Source organism: Equus quagga, chromosome 1, assembly GCF_021613505.1.
Source record: "Equus quagga isolate Etosha38 chromosome 1, UCLA_HA_Equagga_1.0, whole genome shotgun sequence".
Lineage (NCBI taxonomy): Eukaryota > Metazoa > Chordata > Mammalia > Perissodactyla > Equidae > Equus > Equus quagga.
Window position 1 is genome coordinate 33,465,552 of NC_060267.1, and position 19,048 is coordinate 33,484,599.

General features: G+C 38.4%; 1 protein-coding gene across 2 annotated transcripts in view; it reads left to right on the top strand.

The window, feature by feature from the left end:
* Nucleotides 1–19,048, top strand: part of ITPR2 (inositol 1,4,5-trisphosphate receptor type 2) — a 467,499-nt gene that overhangs the window by 146,888 nt on the left and 301,563 nt on the right. For both annotated transcript variants that reach the window (XM_046685544.1, XM_046685537.1), the window contains exons 16-21: nucleotides 866–1,038; nucleotides 2,298–2,417; nucleotides 2,527–2,712; nucleotides 4,098–4,349; nucleotides 4,814–4,958; nucleotides 6,422–6,572. In XM_046685544.1, coding sequence (XP_046541500.1) covers nucleotides 866–1,038; nucleotides 2,298–2,417; nucleotides 2,527–2,712; nucleotides 4,098–4,349; nucleotides 4,814–4,958; nucleotides 6,422–6,572 — 1,027 coding nt within the window. The remainder of the gene's footprint in view (nucleotides 1–865; nucleotides 1,039–2,297; nucleotides 2,418–2,526; nucleotides 2,713–4,097; nucleotides 4,350–4,813; nucleotides 4,959–6,421; nucleotides 6,573–19,048) is intronic.

Consider the following 19,048-nt stretch of genomic DNA (forward strand, 5'->3'; position numbering starts at 1 on the left):
AATGTCACTGCTTCAGTGTCCACCCTATCTAAAGTTGCCCCTATTTCCATCCATCTGTTTGTTTCATTTCACTTACCAACATGCAAAATGATCAGATGTTTTGCTCATTTACTGCCTTTTTTCTCACTAGGGTGTGAACTCCATGAGAGCTTATCTATCTTGTTGTCTGCCATATTCCTAATTTCTTGAATAGTGTCTGGAATGGAGTAGACTTTCAAGAAATGTTATTGGATAAATAGATCTGATCAGTAAAGTGATTAACCATATTATCTTGTTTGATAGCTTTTTAAAGATAAAAAGTGGTATGAAATTTTATCATTATTTTAAGGAGAAGGTTTATTAGATTATTGTGGTATGTGTATGCAAAAAAATCACTGGAAGTCCACGTGGGATCTTCATGTAACACTCTAGATCTCATGTCTCATGAACAAAATATCAGAGTCATTTTCTTCCTATAATTATGCTAAAATCATCGGTTATGCCTTTTAGTGAGAGTTAGAAGAAGGGCCTCTGTCTGTTAGGCTGGTGAAATCCTTAGTTACCATGTCATAAAAATTTGTCATTTTAAACAGGTTTATTTTTGTTTTTCCCACATACACTGCAAGAGTGTATGCACCCGTATTAAAACATATTTCTAGGTATATAATTTTCTGTTATAATTTAAATTTGGTATATGCTACTGTGTTTTCATTTCCTTTCTCAAAAAGTCCTGTTTATTGAAGAATTACTCACTCGCTGTTCTGTTGACCATAATTTTTAGTGAGTTTTATGTTATGAATAAATTAATCAATGTTTCTGACCCTCCCAGAACCTGTTATTTCTAAGCTCTTTGGCAGTGCATTCTGACAGTCTTTCTTCTTTACAGGAATATATTGCTAAGAATTTCTGTGTCATGCAGTCCCAGATTGGCTATGATATTTTGGCAGAAGATACCATAACAGCTTTGTTGCACAACAACAGAAAACTACTAGAGAAACATATCACAGCCAAAGAAATAGAAACATTTGTCAGTTTACTCAGGAGAAATCGCGAGCCAAGGTTTGAAGTGGTTCATGCAATTTTCTCTACTAGTGGGGATTGTGGCTTTTTGCTTTGTTTTTAGACCTTTTTAAAGTTTGAGTTCTTTCATATCACCAACTTGCATGGACAAATCTATATTGGGCTTCTTGCTATAATAATTATGTAGCTTAAAGAGATATTACTTCAAAGGATAACAAAACCCTTTATAGGCGTATTTAAATGTAATTGATTTTCCCTCTGACAAGTTATGTTTTTATAGTGCTTTATAGGTTTTTTTTTGTGTGTGTGTGTGTGTGTGTGAGGAAGATTGGCCCTGAGCTTACATTTGTTGCCAATCTTCCTCTTTTTGCTTAAGGAAGATAGTCCCAGAGCTAACATCCGTCCCAGTCTTCCTGTGCTTTATATATGGGATGGTGCCACAGCATGGCTTGATGAGCAGTGTGTAGATCCAAACCTGTGAACCCTGGGCCACTGAAGCGAAGCATGCGAACTTAACCACTATGCCACGGGACTGGCCCTAGTTTTTAAAAATATATTTATATACATTGTCTCATTTAAATCCTGACACATTCTCATGAAGTGTACTTGTCATATATTATTATCCATATTTTAGAGATGAGAAATAGAAGCCTAGAGAGCAACTGGCTCAAGAATACCCTAATAGTAAGGAATAGTATCCTAGGTAAATGAGGGGTTTCTGACTCTGTGTCAGGTTCTCTTTCTATTGCACCATGCTGCCTTATCTGGGAGAAATGAATGCAGGAAAGTCAAGCAGACTGACAAGTTTTCTTGACTAATTAATTAGCGCAGCAAATGAAAGTTAGAAGGTAGGAATGGGCCTCTGACTCAACCAGACCATACTCACTTTCATTAAGCGTGTGCTTTATTCCTATTTTACTCCATACACCATTAGCTTTGGTCGCCTTCTGTTTTGTTCTTCAGTTCCAGGGTGGTCTCACTTTAGGGCAGATAAATGATTTTCTAAACATACTAAGTCACAGTGCTGTGAGTTGAATATCACCAAATAACTACGTGTAAACTTTCATCCTTTTTTAAATACAAATACAAGATTTGTATGAAATATAAATAATTGGATGTTTAATTTTTTTCTGATGATGCAGTAGATAAGCAACACATTAGAAAAATGTTGCATGGAAGTAATATAAAAAAAATATCTAAAAAGTTACCTTCATTATACCCCAAAGGATATTTTTCTTGTGATGATTTTATGAAATGCTTTTTCTTATTGTTCAACTTAATTTTTTTTCTCTTGCCAGATTTTTGGATTATTTATCAGATCTGTGTGTGTCTAATACCACCGCTATACCTGTAACTCAAGAACTCATCTGTAAATTTATGTTGAGCCCAGGCAATGCAGACATTCTCATTCAAACGAAGTAAGCCCAGATAATGGAGGCATCTTTTTTTTCATGATTTGTAAGCGTTGTAGTACCTTATCATATTTGTAAGTGAGCTTCTTAATAGATTTTGTGTGTGTATTTCAAGGCTGGTCTCAATGCAAGTAGACAACCCCATGGAGAGCTCCATCCTTCCAGATGACATTGATGATGAAGAGGTTTGGCTGTACTGGATTGACAGCAACAAGGAACCTCATGGCAAAGCTATCAGGCACCTTGCTCAAGAAGCAAAAGAAGGCACCAAAGCTGATTTAGAAGTTCTTACCTATTACAGGTAAAGTATTGTAGAGAATTGTAATTCTTAATCTCACACATTCATTGAGAGATGTTTCTCTGAAACGTTTAAAAGTCAGATATCTATGAAGAGGAAATTTAAAAAGCCATGTCAGAATTAGGGTAGCTGAAGTATTTAGAATTATTTAAAATATTCAAAATGAAAATTAACATCTAGGGGCTGGCCTGGTGGCACAGCGGTTAAGTTTGCGCACTCTGCTTTGGCGGCCTGGGTTTTGCCAGTTCGGATCCTGGGCGTGGACCTGTGCACTGCTTATTAAGCCGTGCTGTGGCAGGCGTCCCATATATAAAGTAGAGGAAGATGGGCACAGATGTTAGCTCAGGGCCAATCTTCCTCAGCAGAAAGAGGAGGATTGGTGGCAGATGTTAGCTCAGGGCTAATCTTCCTCAAAAAAAAAAAAAAAATTATCCGTGTTTTCTACATACACCACTTGCAATTTTCTGATTTTCCACTAATTTGGAATTGTTGTGCAGCAAAGGACTTTTTCCTGTTATTGATTGGAGTGGGTACAGATGAGACACATCTTGGGATGTTAGGTAATGGAGTTGAGAAATGGAACTAGGGCTGGGGAAGCTGATCCAGCTGCAAAAGTGGCCTCAGAGAAAGTTAGCCAGTAGTTATGTGTATAGTGCTTATGAATATGTGGAGACCAAGGGCTTAAGAGAAACTGGTGTCTGTATTTATGAAAGTTCAGTGGTGACATACAGCAGCAGAAGTTCCAGTGGTAGTTTCCAGTGCTCTGTATATTGGGAAAAAGACCCTAGCTGGTGTCTTTGAATTTAAGCCCAAGGCAGAAGCCCTGGGCCAAGTTGGGCACAAATGACTGGAATCTGAACAAGGCAGAGAATGCCTCACGCTCCCTGGTTTCCATAGCTATGGCAGCTGTTCCAAAGCCAAAGGCTGATTCTTGATCTCAGAGGCTGATGAATGCAAGTGTCCTGAAGCCATTTGGATTGATCACATTGGATTGATCCCAAGTTCACAGCTTGGAAGCTGAGTGGGTCTAAACTTAGAGTGCAGATATTAGAGTCTGGAGCTGAGTGGGACTGAGGAAGGCAGAGAGAGATGGTTTTGTGGGAGCTGTTATTCATAGCCTTCATACTTAGTGTATTTGTAAAATGACTCTCTCCACCAGACATATGTTGCTGGAACAAGTAACAGAAATTTTAACTGAATGGGCATAGAGACAGTTTCACTTGTGTGTTGTCATTTGATCACTTAACCTGCTACCAAAAGAATTTGACTCTAGTATCACATACACTTGGAAATATTGATATCACAAAAGTAGATACTGATTCATATTGTGATGTTTAAGAACTTTATCATGATAAGACAAATAATGTAACATGTTTAATATTTTCAAGGTACCAGCTAAACCTCTTTGCAAGGATGTGCTTGGATCGCCAGTATCTGGCTATAAACCAGATTTCAACGCAGCTCTCTGTTGATTTGATCCTGCGGTGTGTGTCGGATGAGAGCCTGCCGTTTGACCTCCGAGCATCTTTTTGTCGCCTCATGCTCCACATGCATGTTGACCGGGATCCCCAGGAATCTGTGGTGCCTGTTCGCTATGCCAGGCTCTGGACGGAAATCCCCACAAAGATCACAATTCATGAGTATGTTTGGAAAAATTCCTCCAGGGCTTTAAATTCAACAGATGAACTCAAAATCAAAAGTCTTCAATTTTTGAAATGAAATATATGAAAAGGCATTTCTGTGTTCAAACTCAGTATCTTAATCTTCCAAATGCAAATAAGATACTGCACTCTTTTTTTGGAGAGTAAAATGGAGACAACTCTTGATAATAGAAACATCATTCTGGAAACTGTGAAACAGATCATATTCATAATAGGAGTAACAATTTGTTGAGTGCTTAATATTATGGTGGACTCATTTAAGTGCTTTACCTGTGTCAACTCATTTCGCAATAGCACCATTTCACAATTGAAGACACAACATCTAGAAAGGTTAATTATTTTACCCAAGCTTAAATAGCCAGGAGGCTAGAGTATGTATATTTTCCTATTTTTAAATGATTACCGTCAATTTAACTTGCTTTATGTTCTTTCTGTCTTTCTAGATATGATTCTATAACAGACTCGTCCAGAAATGATATGAAGAGGAAATTTGCGCTGACGATGGAATTTGTCGAAGAATACTTGAAAGAAGTTGTAAATCAGCCCTTTCCTTTTGGAGATAAAGAAAAAAACAAACTGACATTTGAGGTATTTTTAAAAAACAATTCATTCGTGAGGTTATTCAATTTTCCCTGTCTAAAATTTGATGCATTGAACATCAAAGATTTTTCCCCTCTAATATTTAGGATGTTTTGGTAATTAGGTAGTTTTAGTTCATGAAGGTATGATTTCCTCTGCCATTGATTAAAAGATAGATTTGATGCTTTAATTATACCTGATGTCTGATACAAAATAGTTTATTTGTAATTATCTGTTAGATATTCTTTTCTTTCATGTTTTTTGGGTTTCATTCATTTGCGTAAACTTTATTGCATTTAATGAACAAAGACATTTTTGCATATTTATATTATGTTTGGATATATATTTTTTTCATTTCTGTAGAGGTGATATTTTTAACCTCATTAAACTGAATTGAAATACCTCTAGTTATAATATCATTTTGGGGCTATAGTGACTAGAGAAGATACCAGGACTTGATACCTGATATGTTAGGTGCCTACTGGTGTGTAACAAATCACCCCTAAACTTAGCAGCTTAAAACAACAAGCATTTATTATCTCACGGTTTCTGTGGGTCAGGCATCTGAGAGTGCTTAGTTGGGTGGTTCTGGCTCAGGGTTTCTTGGGAAGTTGTAATCCACCTGTTGATGGGGGTTGCAATCACCTGGGGCTAGATGATTTGTTTGTAAGCTCACTCACATGGTTGTTGCTGGCCGTACTTCCTTGCTGGCCGTTGACTAGACAGCTCATTTTCTTGCCATGGGGCCTTTCTGTAGGCTGCCTTAATGTCCTTACAGCATGGCAAAGGCTTCCCTGCAGACATTTGAGAAGGAGAAAGTCCAAGATGGAAGTTGTGGTCTTCTATAACCTAATCTTGGGATAGACATGCCATCACTTCTGCTGTATTCTGCTGGTCCCACAGGCTAACTGTGGTGCATTGTGGAAGGAGACCATACATTGGGGGCCATTTTGGAAGCTGGCTCTCACACCTAGTATGTCCTATGGTATCCAGAAGACCACAATCAGCATAGGGACATATATTTCTGGAGAAATTTCATGAATAGTATCCATTTATTAAAGTAATTCATTAATGTGACCATTTATTAAGTGGTATCCTGTTGACTTTAATAATATTAGTTAGTATTAATATTTAGTTAAAAAGTAAATCATTCTAATGTAAACTTCTTTAACCACCTTAATGCACTTAAAATCTTGTCTTCTTGGTTTTTTGCTGACTAGTGACCAGACACCTCATCTTCTTGTCACACGACCCTCTGATGGGGTGGATGAGCCAATCTTAGTGGGATTTAATTCTAAATTTGAATAAATCAGAGTTCAGTGGTTGCTTTTGCAGGTATTTTAATTTCTAGGTGTTAAGAAATGACAAAGTTCAGAAATAGCTGTACTAATTTAAATAATAAAAGTCAGTATTAATTTCAGTTCCTAATGTTTTTCTTTTCTTTCCCATCCTCCCCTTCCTTTTTTATTAAGGTGGTCCACTTGGCTCGGAATCTTATATACTTTGGATTTTATAGTTTCAGTGAATTATTAAGGCTAACAAGAACACTTCTGGCTATCCTAGATATTGTACAGGCCCCCATGTCATCATATTTTGAAAGATTAAGCAAATTTCAAGATGGAGGTAAGAATCTTTGAGGAAAGTTATAATCTTTTTGGTATTACTTGGAGGTAAGATAAGAAACAAATCGATAGGGAAATGGTTGTTAATGTGTACCTGCTAACATGTATGTCCAAATAAAAAGTAATCCTATGATAGGATTGGGTAATAATAGGCTGGATTTACAAACATGCTTCTTTGTTTTTTTTTTTTTTTTTAAAGATTTTACTTTTTTCCTTTTTCTCCCCAAAGCCCCCCAGTACATAGTTGTATATTCTTCGTTGTGGGTCCTTCTAGTTGTGGCATGTGGGACGCTGCCTCAGCGTGGCTTGATGAGCAGTGCCGTGTCCGCGCCCAGGATTCGAACCAACGAAACACTGGGCCACCTGCAGCGGAGTGCGCGAACTTAACCACTCGGCCACGGGGCCAGCCCCCATGCTTCTTTGTTTTTAAAGCTAAAGTTTGAAAGACAAATTCGTAAGATCAATGAGTTTTATCTTTAGGAACTAACATTATGGCCAATCCACTAGTGAAGATATGATGTGTCAAAAAAATAAAAACACCTTAATATTTGTGATCATCATCCTATGAGTCATATGCTAGCTATCCTTCATAGCAGGGCATAGAAAAATGCAAAGAATGGGGACTCTAAGGATCGTACCAGAGAAGCAGTGAATGCAAAGCCAGTGTGGACAGCAGTAGAGTGAAGTGGATAAGAGAATTGGCTTTTAAGTCAGAGTGCCTGTATTCAAATCCTGCCTTTACTACTTATTACCTTAGGCGAGATGCTTAACTCCCCTAAGAGTTTCTTCTCTCATCTGAGATATGAAGAGGATAATAATAATATCTTCCTCACAGTTTCCTTGTGAGAATTAAGTGAATGTATACAGTATATTCAAAGCACTTACAACAGTGTCTGTCTCATAACTGAATTAAAAAATTTTTTGATGGTGATTTTCTTAGGTTGGATGACCTGAAAATACCCTGAGGTAGAGAATTGTTTGCGTGAGGTATATTAAAGAGTGCATGCAGAACAAACACCTGTAAGGAAGTGAGGAAGGTAGCACTGGGTAGACAGAGGAGCTGATCCACAGTGCAGTTAGAACTGAGATGTCAGCTGATCGTACTGGGAGCTCTGGAGCTGGGATGGCCCTTCAGCATTGTCACAGATTAAGGCAAAGGGGATGAGCCTTGGATCCTTGCATCAGCCAACCGTTGGCTGTGGACTTCATCATGGAGGGGTGTGTAGCCTTGGATAAGGCAGTTCCCTTCCCTTTGGCCAAGGTTCACTCCTGGTGAGAGGCACAGCTCTGAGAAGTCAGCAACCATGATGCCCAGGAACTGGGGCTCTAGGTGCCTCAGCTCTAAAGAGGAGATGTGAGTGGAGCACAATGTATCCATTACAGTATCCACTACAGGATTAAAAAAGTAAAACCAGAAATCTAATTTCAGATATAAGGAAGGAATATCTGGTTAAGAATTATAAATGAGGAATTTCCAGGTAACTGAAGTAATTAATTGCTGCTGCCTAAATCTCCATTCCTTCTACATCTTCCGAAAATCTGTACAGATCAAAAGAGGCAAATTAAACCAGAGAAATCCCTCACCTTCAGCAGAAGTAGAAGACAGAGGACAGTAAAAACTTCAGTTATTAAGTAAGAAAGTAACATCAGTTTTCAATAGAGCTGTCTCACAAGTTCTTACTGTAAGCCTTTGTGGATGGTTAGCTGGATCTGGGAAAAATGTATGGAAGAGACAAGAAAGGATTGTATGCAAGTGACACTCAGAAAGAGAAAGTCTAGCCTAAGTGTGAAAATACTGAAAGAGAATCCAGATAGATGGGAGCACTGAGTAAAGAGGAAGGGACTTAAAGGTACACAGGTGGCAGTTGTGGAAAAGCTATGCTTCTACGATGACAAGGTTAAGAGTAAGGGAGAGCACCTTTTGGAGTCTTGTTGGTGAAGGGAAAAAGAAGCAAGATGGGGAAATCCTGAATACCACAAGATCAAAGAAAACCAAAAAATTGGAGGCAATATGATTCCTTTTGCGTTGCCCCCCACCAAAACCCAAACTGTAAAGAAATTGCACTTCATGACTCTGACAGGAGAGGGTGCTCTTGATCTAAAGATCATATTGTCAACCTTGTCCAAGAAATGGATAAATGAACTCATCATCTATATGAAATGACTATAAGATAAAAACAGAATGGAGAATGAAAACATTTCAGTTGATGGAAATTCCTCTCTGAAAAGCAACCATGAAAGAGAAGAAAATTGTAACATTGTAACATGACACTCTAAACTGGATTAAATATCTTCAAATAAACTTTGGGATATAAAAAACACCTTGAATCATAAATTCAAAAACTAAGATTAGAAATGGACCAAAAAGCCAGGGAGAAATGAAATGAAAGTTGATTGGACTCAGGAAAGAAATAGAATAAAATGGTAGACTTTATTTCTTTTTTAGAATTATATATTAATTACGAGGTATCAAAAGGAGAGCGGATTTTGAATGAAAGTGTAAGAAGCAACATTTAAGAAAAGTGAGAACAATGATGAGAATGTCAGTGATATAAAGAAACAGGTAAAAAAAAGTCGGAGAGAAAGTGGTTGAAACAGACAAAAGGCAAAGAAGAGCCATCATGTGAATAATTGGAGTCCCTGAAGAGGAAAAACCAAACAATGGAACAGAAAGATATTTAAAATTACAATCCAAGAAAACGTTCTGTAAATAAAAGATCACCTGAATTCTACATGGTGAAATTGTGCAGAATGGTAATCTCCAAGACATAGCCTAGTAAAACTATTATATATAATATACATTCAGAGAAAGTGGAGAGGAGGAGAGGGAGGCACTATGAGAGCAGGTGGAGAAAAAAGGAAAGGAAAGATGCTTCCTGGTATGATGCTTATACAATGTCCACTTTACTTTCAACTAAACCATTCTCAATAAGTTAGAAGTTGATCTTGACGTTTGATTTTAGTGCTTATGGTCTGCTTCCGACTATAAAAACAGTATAAAAAACAGTGTTTTTTACCATAAAAAGCAGAATTTTCTTCCTCTGAAAATTTGCAGATGTCTTGTTTGCACTCTTCACCGTCCTGTCCATGTTTATCCTCTAAGACACATTTTTTTACTCTTTTACATTTTTTATAATTCTCATATTTTCTCATGAACTCCAGTCACCTCTCGATACCTAAATCATTCTTTCAGCTACCTGAGAACGATTAATTAATTTGTTCAGTAAGCAACTGTTGTATGCCAGACACTGTTCTAGTCACTGGGAATAAACACTGGACAAGATAAACAAAGTCCTTAGCTGCAAGGAGGATTGATAATAAATAAATAGACAAAACCCCGCCTCTCCCCTTGTTGGAGGAGATGGTCAGATACTAAACAAATGAATATACACTGTAACGTTAGCAAACACGTTGAAGAAAAATAAAGTAGGACAATGTGGGGAATGATGAAGTAAGAGAGGGGCAGTTATTTTTGGCTGGGATGGACTGAACAACCTCTCTGACATTTGAGCAGAGAGCTACCTGCATCAAGGAAGACAGTCCTGAGGCCGAATAAGTTTGGTAGGTGTGAGGAGCAGCAGGAAGGCCGTTTGGCCGAGGTAAAGTGAGATAAGGGGAGAAGAGTAGGAGAGAAGGTCGGAGAATCCCGGATTGTAGAGATGTGCAGACCTTTGAATTTGAATGTTGTTCTGAGTTTGACGGACAACCTTCGGAGAGATTTGAGAAGGGATTGATATGATCTGGTGACTTTGGCTGCTGAGTGGAGAACAGAGGATATCTGTGTGGGTGTAGTGTTGGGAAGACCATAGTTAGAAGGCTGTTGAGGAATTGGATGATGGTATTTAAATAGGATGGTACTGGTAGAAGTGGTGAGAAGGGATGAATTTATAATTTTATAGTCTTAACTGATAGAACTTGGATGTGGAATGGGAAAGAAAGAAGAGAGCCAAAGGTTCCTAGGTTTTGAATCAGCAGCTGGGTGATTGTGGTAGTATTTATTGAGGTGGGAAAGACTAGCAGATGAGTGGAGTTGAGGGAAAATTAGGATTTCTGTTTGGGCCTGTTAGGTTTCAAATGCCTAGTAGGCATCTAAGTGGAGATGTTATGAATAGTTGGATGTGGGAGTGAACTTAGTGTTTTCTCAGGGTAGGAAATATAAATGTGAGAATCAGTGCATGGGAGACCTTCAAAATATCAGACTGGATAAGATCACTTAGGGAATGATTGTTCATTGGAAAGAAATGAAGTCTAAAGATTGAATCCTGGGATGTTCCAACATTGAGCCGTGAGATGGAGAAGGACCCAGCAAAAGAGATTAGGACAGAGCAGCCGGTGAGTAAAGAGGAACACCAGGAGAATGTGATGTCTTGGAAGCCAAAGGAAAAGTAACGCTAAGTAATTTAATTGTTTGTTGACTTTTATAAATACACTTCCTAGATAGCTAATATTCATCAAGGACTCTGTGCTAAGTGGTACTCTGTGTGTGAAGGATTACCTTCCATGTAGTGTGACTTGGCCTTAGCCATGACACACGCAATTTTACTCCATTATTAAAATATGGAACACCATAATTTTACTCCAGTGTTAACAATGAATCATGATAGTTTTTATTAGCCAATTACATTTCTCTAAGAAACTTCTTGTTGTGTTGATAGGAAATATTTATATATGTACTGCATGAAACAAGACTCAGAGATTTCTTCCTTTTGAGAGTGGAATGTCATGTAGAGCAGCATCTCTTTATTTGGGGAAATGCATTTTCCTACTTTGTGGATTTTGGCTAGATTTTTGGAATCTGAAAGGATATGCTTATCCCCCTATATAGTAGTAAATACCCAAGAAATCTCTATTCTAGTTCTTGATGTGTTGAAGCTAATTTGAACTTAAGGACCATAGTTTTCAGATCACTTCTCTTGATATCTGCAAATCAGAGGGTAAATTATTTTTTTATACATTCCTGTGATTGGGTACATGATGTAAACTGTGAGAAAATATACTTTGTTGTTCAGCATGATTTGATAACAATTGTAGTTATACTATAGATAATACCTCTGAAAGAAGTTATAGTGGGCTTTCTTCATTCCTCTCAACTCTAAAAGTCCTTCTCAGGGAATCCTTTTTGCTTTTACTAACATTAAATGTTTATTTAATGTTATTAACTTGCAAACGTTTGGAAGAACAATGCTTTTATAGTGAAATACTCCAATCTAGATTTCTTTGGAGCATATCTATAACCTGCAAGACAAAAAAGGAAGGTGCTATATGTTTTGTCAATGTTACCTTGAGGTGCATTTGAAAAAGTGAATATGTGGCTTTATTTATATCATATAAAATAGAAAAGAATGTGCCTTACAGGGATACATTATTTTCCATAAATTTGCCAATAATGCGAATGTAATGGAATTATGCATGGATTTCAGATTGTTCTGTCAAAAGTTTTCTTTTAAAGTACCAATATAGAAAAGCGTATTCAGGGAGATAATAACTTGCCTAAGATCCATTTGTAAGTTAGTGGCATTGCTAAGAATTAAAGTGTAAGAAATTAGTCTTCCTATCCTTTGTACCACTTAGATTATTTATTAGTCCAATGATCTAATATTTTAGAAAAATTGTTGTTGAAGTTAGAATTTTGTTTCATAATACTTTTTAAGTTTAGACTTATGGAGGGGATCATTTTAATAGATATTCTTTATGCTGAGTAAACAAAATACAGAGTTTAAAATTAAAAAAAAATTGGGACAAAGCAATGTTATATGCCTCTAAATGTGATGCACTGAGGACACAACTTCACCTATTTTGTATTCATGATCTCCCACTAATCATGAGGAATTATCAGACAAGTACGAATTGTGGGATATTTTATAGAACAACTGGCTTGAACTTTTCAAAAATTTCAGTTCCATGAGAGATAAAGAAAGATTGAGAAACTATTCCAGATTAAAGGAGATTAAAGAAACATGACAATTAGATACATTATTTGGGATCAGAAAAAATGTTACCTGCAGAAGACATTATTGGCACAGTTGGTGAAATTGGAATATGAATTTTATATTAGGTTGTAGTATTATGTCAGTTAGACTTCCTGAATTTTATAATTATATTGTGGTTATGTAAGACAAGGTGCTTGTTTTTGGCAAATATATGCTGAAGAATTGAGAGTTAAAAGGTCATGATGTTTAGAACTAATTCTCAAATAGTACAAGAAAGATATAATATATATATGTAAAGAGAGAGTGAGAGAGGGCACAAATGTGGCAGAATTTGTGAATCTAATAAATCTGGGCAGAAGGTATTATGGAATGAGTTCTTTGTACTCTCTTGCAACTCTTCCCATAAATTTGAAAGTATTTCAAAATGAGAAAGTTAGTAACTTAAATAATTAGCCAAGTAGGAAAATGATTTATTTTATGTAAGACAACACTTCAGACTTAAAGGATTACCTTACAATTCTACTAGGAGGTGTGTTAGTATAGCTGAGTTCTGTTAAACTATAAATTCCTAACAAAAGTTCTGTGAGACTCTATAAATTCTTAACAAAAGAAGCAAGAGAGAACACATTTCTGGAATCTCCAAATGTGGAGACAGGATTGTCAGGCCTGGGAAAAATTCCTGTGGTACAGGGTGAGACAGAGGTTGATGCCAGAGAGGAAATCCCAGATTACGGAAAGTACCTGGTGAAAAAAAAGAACATTTCTTTTAAAGGACAACTCATAGGAGTCATAGCATGTTGCCCCATTACAATACCCAGTGTATCATCATCTTGGCTTTTTTATATTCACGTGATTTTTGATTCTCTTTCCTTATTTTAGTGAAACTTTATTTTCAATTGGAAGTCATTTGTAAGGCATATTTTTAAAAAATAGGGAGTAATTCTGTAAGCATTGTTGCTAGACAAACCAGTCCCTTTAAGTCAGTGATAACAGTTTTCTTTTCTTATACCACGTCTGGGAAATTTTGTGCTATAGAACCGGGTCTTTTGTTATCCTTCTGATCTACTTACCACTTACTAATTCTGCTCCAGCACAGTTGGGGTTGGACATTCAGAGAAATGTGTTTGCTAGTTGTTTGGCAGGTCAGACCCAAGGAGCCGGAAGAAGAGGTGTGTCTGGAAGGAAAAGGCTTCTGTTCCCGGAGTTCCATTTCGTGCGGCCTCCGTGGCGCCTGCCTCAAATGGGGTGTGCCCACACAGCATTCATTTATCTTTCTGGGAAATCCTGTGGGTTTAGATGTCAGTGATTAGCATCTGAGGCGATGGGGATGGCTGGCTTGGAAAGTGGCTGTTGCCGAAGTTTTCCTTTTCTGGGTCCTTGGTGATGGTGCAGCTCACCTCCGTGTCCCTGTGAGTTGTCCTCATCCTAGAGCTGGTTGAGGGGCTGAGTCTAGCTCCCGGGCTGTGACTGCTCCCCATCACAGTGGCTTTCAGTCGGCATGCTCAGCAGAAATTGCTAGGCTCAGAAGCAGCTTTTCATTTTTGTGCCCTAGAGGCAGTCCATTAAGAAAATGATCCAGGCATTTTCCCAGGGAGACACAGGGAGCTGGCATGGCCCTGTCCTGTGCTGTAGTGAAACAGAAGATCCTAATCTTCAGAACTATCAGTCCAGTACCTTTCATTGGCTATGTACTTGCTTAAGAAAAGCAATATTGTTTTTAAACAAATGTATTCCCTCTCAGCAGGCTATGTTGTTGACTCAATTTGCTTTGCCTAATACCCATCATTTGCTCTCAGTGATTTAAAAATGCACAGGCACCATTCAGTGTAATTGATCTTTCGGGTCGAAGGATTATGTCAAGCAGTGCCCTTCTTTGTTGTGTATAGAAGTTAAAAGTAAATGCATACGCTGGCGGAAAAACTGGATATTTTCAATATACTCTCGAAAGTGCATTCCATTTAAAAAATGATACTTTTTTTCTCTTTATGCTTGCTGAAGGATTTGTAATCCAAGGATTGATACTACTACTAAATAAGATCACTTTTTACAGCAGGTGGATATATTTTGTTGTCCTGGAGAGTCATTTAAATCGTCGGGGACAAATGTGAATACTACTTACACATTCCTCTAACGAGCAAAATAACATGGGAACTCTGGATGGTGAGAGTATCATCTCCATTTGAACGGAGTATAGAAATGGTTTGGGTCTAATTCATTATTTAGTTATCCCAACAATATTCTTCCACTTATCTGTTTGTCGTTGGAATGGAACTGGGGTTCAAATTTAACCCTCTGACATGGCGCTGTAAAATCATAACCACTGAGTAACATTTAGGCCTAGTTAGGGTGTCTAGGCCACCACGATCATTTCTTTTCACAACTGTCTCCCTGCCCTTAAACTCACCGCAATTTGAAAAGGCAATATATCGGAAAACTAGCAAAAGACCAAACAAGAGCTGACTAGTTTCTTTTTATCTTCTATCATTTTGCTTTTTCACAGCTCCAGATTCTTAGGTGTTTCCATCCAACTCCAGAAATGTGGGCCTGGTTATAGTCGGTAATCAGATAATCACTTTCGTTGGCCTATATGTTATAATGTTGAAAATGGGAAATCAGTTAAAAAAAAGTCAATAGAAACTTCCACTTACTTTTAGGATTTCCTTTCCTTAGAGGTTCCAGGTTAGGAGCTGAAGTGCCTTTGGTCTTAGAGAATAAGGTAGAGGTAACCCTGACAGCCTGAAATTATCTTTCTGCCCTAAAAAGATTCCAGCTGCACGGGATGACTTATAACCCTGTGGGCCCAACCCTTATAGGGAAGAGAGAAGCAGGGAGGGTAGTGAGAGGCACTTTGGATATATGTATATCCAGGAGCACCCCTTACCCCAGAAGGTTTGGGGAAGAGAGTAAGGGCATGCTAACTCTCCATCCAGTGGCAAAGAATCAGCTGCTTCTTTAATTTTTTTTTTTTTGCCCTGGCAGAGATTTCACATGATCCACCTTGAAATGCTTTTTCTGGCAGCATAGTTGCTATTAAAAAGGAGAAGGGAAATTGAGATGGGAGGTGGAGCAGAGACATTTTTTAATATTGTTACATGGGTGGGAAAGGAAGAAAATATTTGCAGGCCAAAAGTCTGCCAGAAAATAGTTTCTTCCTCTGTGAAATTAGGAGGTTAGTCTAAATGTGATCTTTACAGTCTCTTTCAGTTCAAAACTGTGATTCTTCAAAGATTAGTATGTAATTTTTATTCGCTCTTGGCATCCTTTTTAATATGTGTGTTGCAACTCACTCCTTTTAACAAATATCCATGAAGCATATCTCCTGGTTAATAGCTAAGATTGCTCATTGGAAAGACATCAGCTAGAATGCCTTGAAACCAGAAGCCTTGGTTCACTTAAAATAAAACATCGAATGTCACAAAAAAAGCAAGCAAGCAAGCAAGCAAGCAAGCAAGGACTTACCTGGATGCAAGGTGGGGCTCTGAGGAGGTGTTGTGGAGGTGTGGGATAAGAAAGAACAGAAACAAGCTTTGGTACAGGGACCATAACTGAAGAGCAAGTACGGAAGGTACAAGGCAGCTTCATTTTAAGAACTCTCTGTGGTGTTCCTTCATCTTTGAATTTTTTGTCTGACTGAGCTCTTTTCGGGTCTCTGTGAAGGATTTAAGAATGCAGTGGCGTCCACAGTGTTCAGAAGTGTTGGCAAGGTTTACTTGCAAGGGGAAGACCCACAATTAGCAGTCATCATTTGAAAATCTTGTTCATTGATTTCTGGACTTAATTTTTCCCACCACCATTTTGCCTCTCCACATTCTCCTTTAGATGGCCGTATTCTTCTCTCTGTCCTCTCTCATCTCTGCTTTCAGAGATGTCCCTTTGCTTCAGGCAGAACTGTCTTGTCTTCACTATATGTCTTACTCCTCACACCTACCTACTTCCCATATGCTCTTCCCTTCTGCCTGCACCTTCTCGCTATCCAAAACAGATACTTCTAGCAAAGGAAGCTTTGGACTCAAAGAAGAGGCAAGGACATGTGTGCAATCCTATCCACAGTGATAGGTTTTCTCTTGTCCCTTAGTATATGTGTGTGCTGTGTCAGAGGAGCATGTTCTTTTCATAATGCCTTGAGATTCTTCCACTGATTTTTTCTTTTTTTTTTTGAGGAAGATTAGCGCTGAGCTAACATCGGCCACCAATCCTCCTCTTTTTGCTGAGGAAGACTGGCCCTGAGCTAACATCCGTTCCCATCTTCCTCCACTTTATATGTGGGACGCCTGGCACAGCATGGTTTGACAAGTGGTGCGTAGGTCTGCACCCGGGATCCGAACTGGTGAATCCTGGGCTGCTGAAGCAGAACATGTGAACTTAACCGCTATGCTACCGGGTGACCTCTTCCATTGATTTTTAAATAACAATGACGACAATCTTCCAGCAGCTCTAGAATTACTTATTCCAGGTTCAGTTCCCTGGGAAACAGACTCTGAGACAGGTTAGCACAAAGGAAGTTTGTTAGGGAGAGCTCTTAGGACCAACACCAGTGGAATGGTAGGGAAAGGAGCAGGAATGGGCAAAGGGAGAAATTGGGTTGGGATGCAATCTTCGTGGAAGCATCTGAAGTGGAGCTGTCCCTTCAGAGTTGTCTCCCATTGGGTGAGGGGGCTGAACCTTTATGTCCCCCGGGCTGCCCTGGAGTGGGTGAGTGGCCTTGCTTGAGGCAAGACTGCAGACAAGTCTGCACACTCAGCAGACTAGTCAATCCCCACAGGGGACTGACATTTGAGGGCTGTCATCCAAGTAGCACTCCCAGCAACTGAGGCAAAAATCCTTCATTTGTGAAAGAGAATCTGAGCAGGGCCATCGCAGCATCCACCAGAGGGAAGTTTGCAGCATCCACCATAGGGAACTTCCAGAAAAATACCATGATTGAAAAAACTGTAAACAAAGCTTAAGATCTCATAGGAAATAGAGACTAGGGAGAAAAATAGAAATGACTTTAAAACATTTGAATGCATAACAAAGTTCTATATGTGAAAAAAAAAATTCTAGAAGCTACCTACTTCCAAATGCCCCAGAATCACTGGCATCAGAAACAGGTTTTGGGCAGCAGGTCTTTTCTGGAATCCTCTTCTTCAGATGTTAAGGAACATTTCTGTGATGTTCTGATCATCTTAGTCTGGTTCTCCCACCAGCTTTGTGCTTTGCTGTCTGCACCTCTAAGTCCTTTCTGGCTTGATGTTTAATGTCTTTTACACTATTATTTATTTTTTTATGCTTAAGCTTTTATAAGTTTTAGAAGAGATCCCTACGTAACTGTCAAGTTTTCTCTTAGTTGTCAATGGTGCCTAAGAAGACTTTTCCCCCCAACTCTGGGCATGATCTTCTCTTTCTATATCAAGGTCTCAAACACATGATCTACACTAGATCATGTTCCTTTTTAAAGTCAAATACATATATAAAAATAGGCAGAGCATAATTATGTAATATGTCTACTTCAGACTGAGTTTCTAAACATGCACCAGGCCACACATTTGGCAAAAGAATACGATATGAAATGTATCTATTATTCACATTCAATACCTAGCACACCTCTAGATCTATCTTTTGCATATTTTCATCATTAATCCTTATCACAATCCAGCAAGTGAGGTATTATGGTTACTATTTTGCCCAGAAAACAACCTCTTAGGAAGATTAAATACTTTGCCTAAGACCATGCAGCTTGTAGTTGCTGAGCCAAATTTTGAATTCAGGTTTCTTTTCTTTTTCTCTACTTCTTTACCAAAATACCTACAGCCCTACAGTCGATATTCTTTCTGCCGTTATCATACTGCATTCTATGTATATGACTTCCTCATCTCCAGGGACCTATTTTCTACTTTTTAAATATTTCCCAAGAAGAGTTAGTGCAAAACAGTAGGTGTTTACTAAAAAGTTTTGATTTAACTTGAAGTGATTTTACAAGTCAGATAAAAAAAAAATTTCTTTTTTTGAGGAAGCTCAGCCCTGAGCCAACATCTGTGTCCATCTTCTACATTATCTGTGGGACGCCTACCACAGCATGGCTTGCCAAGGAGAGCGGAGGTCAGAGCCTGGCATCTGAACCGGTGAACCCAGGTCGCTGAAGGGAACATGTGAACCCAACGCTGGGCCACCGGGCAGGCCCCTCCCCCCACCCCCAATTTTTTTTAACAAAGAATCACCCCTTCATGAATGGTTATTTGGCTTGTCTTAGAAACAAAGTTTCAATCACAAGTCTTAAAAGTTTCACCACTTAAATATCTCTTGAAGCTGAATGTTCTTCTTCACTCCTTGCAATAGATTTCTGCCTGATCTCCCTGACTCTGTTTTTAGCTCTTTCTCCACGTTCCAACATAAGGATCCTTCTAAATCATACTCTGCTTCTTTTACTAGTTCTCATCAACTCTAGAGAATAACAACGCAGTTCCTTAAGTTGGTGACCAAGAGTCTTCATAGTATGTATTATAAGCCTCTAGCTCTGTTTCTTGCTGTTCTCCCTGTAATACTGAACAATTTTGTCCTCGTAGCCACT